At 44.6% G+C, this 4,271-nt stretch overlaps 1 protein-coding gene across 1 annotated transcript in view; it reads right to left on the bottom strand.

The window, feature by feature from the left end:
• Positions 1-866: 866 nt before the first annotated feature.
• TMEM233 (transmembrane protein 233) overlaps positions 867-4,271 on the bottom strand; it is a 24,635-nt gene continuing 21,230 nt past the window's right edge. The window contains exon 2 of the mRNA XM_039868144.1: positions 867-1,007. Within this exon, the coding sequence (XP_039724078.1) occupies positions 867-1,007 (141 nt within the window). The remainder of the gene's footprint in view (positions 1,008-4,271) is intronic.

Here is a 4,271-nt window from a genome sequence, read left to right as displayed (position 1 = left end):
TTATGAGATGAGAGCTCTTTAGTGATACCAAAAATTTGTGGTGACCCTTCTCCCCTTAAACTAAGAACATCTTGCTAGTTGAGTACACAATCATATAGGAAATTGTGTGGCGGATCAGGCGGTAAGGCAGAGCGAGTGAGAGATAATCCTAAATGCCCCATTTATTCTCCCACATTTCCCCTTTTCTTTCTTTTCAATGCCAGTTTATTTAGTTATTTTTTTCATACTATATATACTCGTCCCATTTTCTTACCGTTACGTGGAACTATGTGATTCGTTTTAGCCAATAAATTGTGAGCCTAGTGACATCTGTCTTTCCAGGGCTGAGGCAGTGGAAACGCACGTGTCATTTTCTGGTCTTCCTTTCCCTTGCTGTAGCTCGAGGAGGCCTCATATTCTACATCAGACGTTGGAAAACTAAGGTCTGAGGGACAACAGCCTGTTTTTGTAAATAAAGTTTTATAGAACACAGCCACGCCCATCGTTTGCATATTACATATGGCTGCTCCTGCGCTACAATAGTGCACTTGAGTGATTCCAACTGAGATGGCGATAGAGACCATATGGCCTTCAAGGCCTAACATATTGAAGGAAAATATTATAGGAAAAGCTTGTCGACTTCTGTTCTAGATAGAGCAGCTACAATATGCTGAAACTCCGGGTAGCATGGGACCCTGAATGACTGCGTGGAGGAGAGATCCCTCACAAACCTACATGGCTCATGTAACCACAGCGAAGAAAAAAATGAAAACGTTTTTGTTTGGGATTTGTTTGTTACCGGAGCATAACCTAACCTATCCTGGCAGATTCCAACAGGAATTCGAGAAAAGGCATTTTACCACTGGAGGGATTTTTAAAAAGCCTACTTACTTCCTTGAGAAGTGAACTGCACAAGAAATACCGATGATGACAAGGCCGATAATGATGGAGGCGATGGCCACCCACTTGGCATTCCTCCCAAGCCGCTTCGATCCTTCGATGTCTCCATTGGTGTAGCTGTTCAGAGACTGGGGGACACAAGGGAAGAGTGGGTGATGACAGACAACCCGCAAGGAAAGACACGTGCTGCTCAGGCAGGATTTGAGCAGGCAGCATGTAGTCACCTCCTCCAGGAAGCCTTCTCTGCACTCCCAGGCTGTGTTGACTTCCCCTCCTGAATTTCCTGATTACTTCCACCAAATATGCTATTTACCATAGCATATTAAAATGATCGATTTGGCTCTTCCCATTAAAGTGTAAGTGCTATGTGGGCAGGGACCATTATCTCTCTTGTTCGGCGTAGTATTCCAGTGCCCAATGCCATATTTGTCATGGAGAAGATACTTGATAAATATTTGTATAATAAAAGGATGAACGAGTACGTTTGTCTCATCCGTTAGAACAGGAGTTTACAAATTATGGCCCATGGGCCACACCCAGCCTTCTGTTTTTATAAATAAAGTTTTACTGGCAAACATTCATTTATTTACTATTGTCTGTGTCTGCTTTTGTGCTACAACGACAGAGTTAAGTAGCTGGGACAGAGACCCCATAGCCTGCAAGGCCTAAAATATTTATTATTTGGTCTTTGACGGAAATAGTTCTCCTCCTGCGCTAGGTTGATCCAGGAGGTCAAGGACCTTGGCTGAACTGCTTATCTCTATGCCCAAGCCAAGCTGTCATTCAACTGGTACCTACTCATAGGACTTTTCCCTGATGTTAAAATATTGAAATACTTCTGTACTGGCTGGCGAATAGCAACTACCCCTCTCGATATCCCAGCCATCCTGGCCCCTCCTCTGAATTCCCCCAGACCTCCCCACAATCCAGCAACTTAAGGGGTACCACGGGGTCCAGCAGATCATTCTTTCTGATTCTGCGCTCCTGCCAAACTTCTTAAATATTTTAAATATTGCCTTCGTTGCTAGTCCTTTGAGCAGTGTCAGCTACATTGCAGGAGCTCGAGAAATATATATTGGTTGAAAGAATACGTCAGTTTCCTACAGACTATGAGTTCGTTAAGGGCACCTTGGGGTCTGCCTGGAACCTAGCCTGGTGCCAGGCAAAGTAGAGGCGCTTAGAGAACACCGGCCGCTGAGCCAAAGGCCAGATGCCACTCCTCTCCCTTACAGTAAGCCTCTCTAGCACAACTCCCACAGCGGAAGGATCCCCCAGAGTTGTGTTGCAGCCTAGAGCCTAGAAATACATGTTCATAAGTTATGGACACGGAGACTTAATCAGTGCTGCGAATTATAGATTTCAGTGGGAACCTCTGTTTTTCACCCTGAAATCACAGCCCTTGAGTAATAATCACTCCTCTTCCTGGACTATTAAGGGGGATTAGTCATATGCAGACAATTAAAAGCCAGAGAAACACCCAGGATACCGCAGAGCTTTCTGCTTCCGGAACCTTCCATTAAATCTTGGAGCCGGGCCACCTTAGTTAGCAACAGGCCAGGAGACTCGCAATGAAGAGGACTTGCTTTCAGCCCTCTTGCCGGAATGGGCGAGTGGGAAGCTGCAGTGACGTCGGGGACTGCCAGCCGATGAGTTCCAGAAATCTGAGTCCTGAATTCTGGAGTTCTCAACTCTGGGTGCCCATGAGAAACACTTGGCTATTATTATGAATATTATTTTTAATACAGATAGGTGGGCCCTATCCTGGATTCTGAGTTAACTGGTGATGGGACCAGACATCAGTCTTTAAAAACATTGTCGTAAAATATGCATAATGTAAAATGTACCGTTTTACCTCTTGCGTGTACAGTTCAGCGGCATTAAGTACGTTCACACTGCTGTGCAACCATCAACATCACTCATCCTCTCAAACTAAAACTCGGTAGCCATTAAACACTAACTCTTCATCCTTCCCCTCGCTCAGCCCTGGCAACCGCCATTCTACTTTCTGTCTCCATCAACTTGACTCCTAGGTACCTCATATGAGTGGCATATTTGCCTTTCGTGACTGGCTTGTTTCACTTAGCATAATGCCCTCAAGGTTTGTCCACGTTGTGGCATGTGGCAGAATTTCCCTTTTAAGGCTGAATAATATTCCGTTGTATGTATGTATCACACTTTGTTTATCCATTTTCTGTGGATGGAGACTTTTTCTTTTTTTTTTTTTTTTTTAAGCTTCGGAGGATTGAAAACCTTTAGTCTAGGCAGCTCTCCTTAATGTCCTGCAGGATCAAGATGCTCATCACCTTAAGATTTATCCCAAGGAAGTGTGTCCCAGAGCATGGGCTCTAAACCATGTCTCATCAGCCGTAAGAATTAGAGCAAATTATCAAGCTTTTTAAGTCTCAGTGTTTCCTTCTGCAAATTGGGGGCAAGTAATAGCAGTTCCTTCACATTGGAGGAGCCAATGAATTAATGCACGCATTGGCCCAGCATGTAGTATATGCTCAATAAATGTTAGCTTTTATTGTGAATTGCTATGACATGTCTTGTTCTGCCTCTGAAACAGATCCTTGGAGTGCAATGGAATCATCCGGGCTACTTATCAGAATCACAGGTTTTCAGACTCTCCCCGATGCTGGAGCAGAATCTTTTTGAGGACCCAAGTTTCAGAAATTCTTTTTAAAGTCTTTACAATCAAAGTTACTGCATGGAATGTCAGAACCCTAAATTCTGAGCTCATAATTCAGTTTAGAATCATGTCGATTCAGATTCTCCTAAGCCGATCATTTTTCTGTTGTGGTACCTTAGAAAATCCAGTTTTGCGATTAGTCATGACAATGTACCTGTGTTGCTATAATCAGAGGAAAAATAATGGAACTCCCTCTGTCCCCGAACATTGTCAACTCGTGGCTATTTAGATGAGAAACCAGTTTCACGTTTGCAGGGGTAGTGACGCAAAAGTGGGAAGAACAGGTACAGCCATCATCTTTGCATTGCCCTTGAGCATAAATGAATGGGAGGCGTGTCCCTGGGCCACTTAAATTATTCGGTACAGGTCAGCAGAGTCATGTTGGTGTCCTGGCCGAGGAGGAGTTGGTTGCAAGCCACTGGCAAATCCTGACCATCCTTCAGCACCTGCTGCCAGTCTGGTTTCTTTATGTGGCTGCCCTCTCTGCAAACCCCCATTTCTCTGGGGCTCATAAGGGAGATGCTGAATCATTCTAGGAATAGGGCATGGTTGGCCTGAAAAACAGATGGCGAGCCTCTTGCAGTATCAACTGTGGACACTTCTCTCCCCATGAGTCCTCTGATGAATTCATTTCTTCCTCTAGTTCTTGGAGAAGGGGCTACCCAGGGGTAAATCTGTTGGGTAAATATGGAGGTGGTGGCGG

Source organism: Pteropus medius, unplaced genomic scaffold (assembly GCF_902729225.1).
Source record: "Pteropus medius unplaced genomic scaffold, Ma_sr-lr_union100, whole genome shotgun sequence".
NCBI lineage: Eukaryota > Metazoa > Chordata > Mammalia > Chiroptera > Pteropodidae > Pteropus > Pteropus medius.
This window is presented reverse-complemented; position numbering and strand designations above follow the sequence as displayed.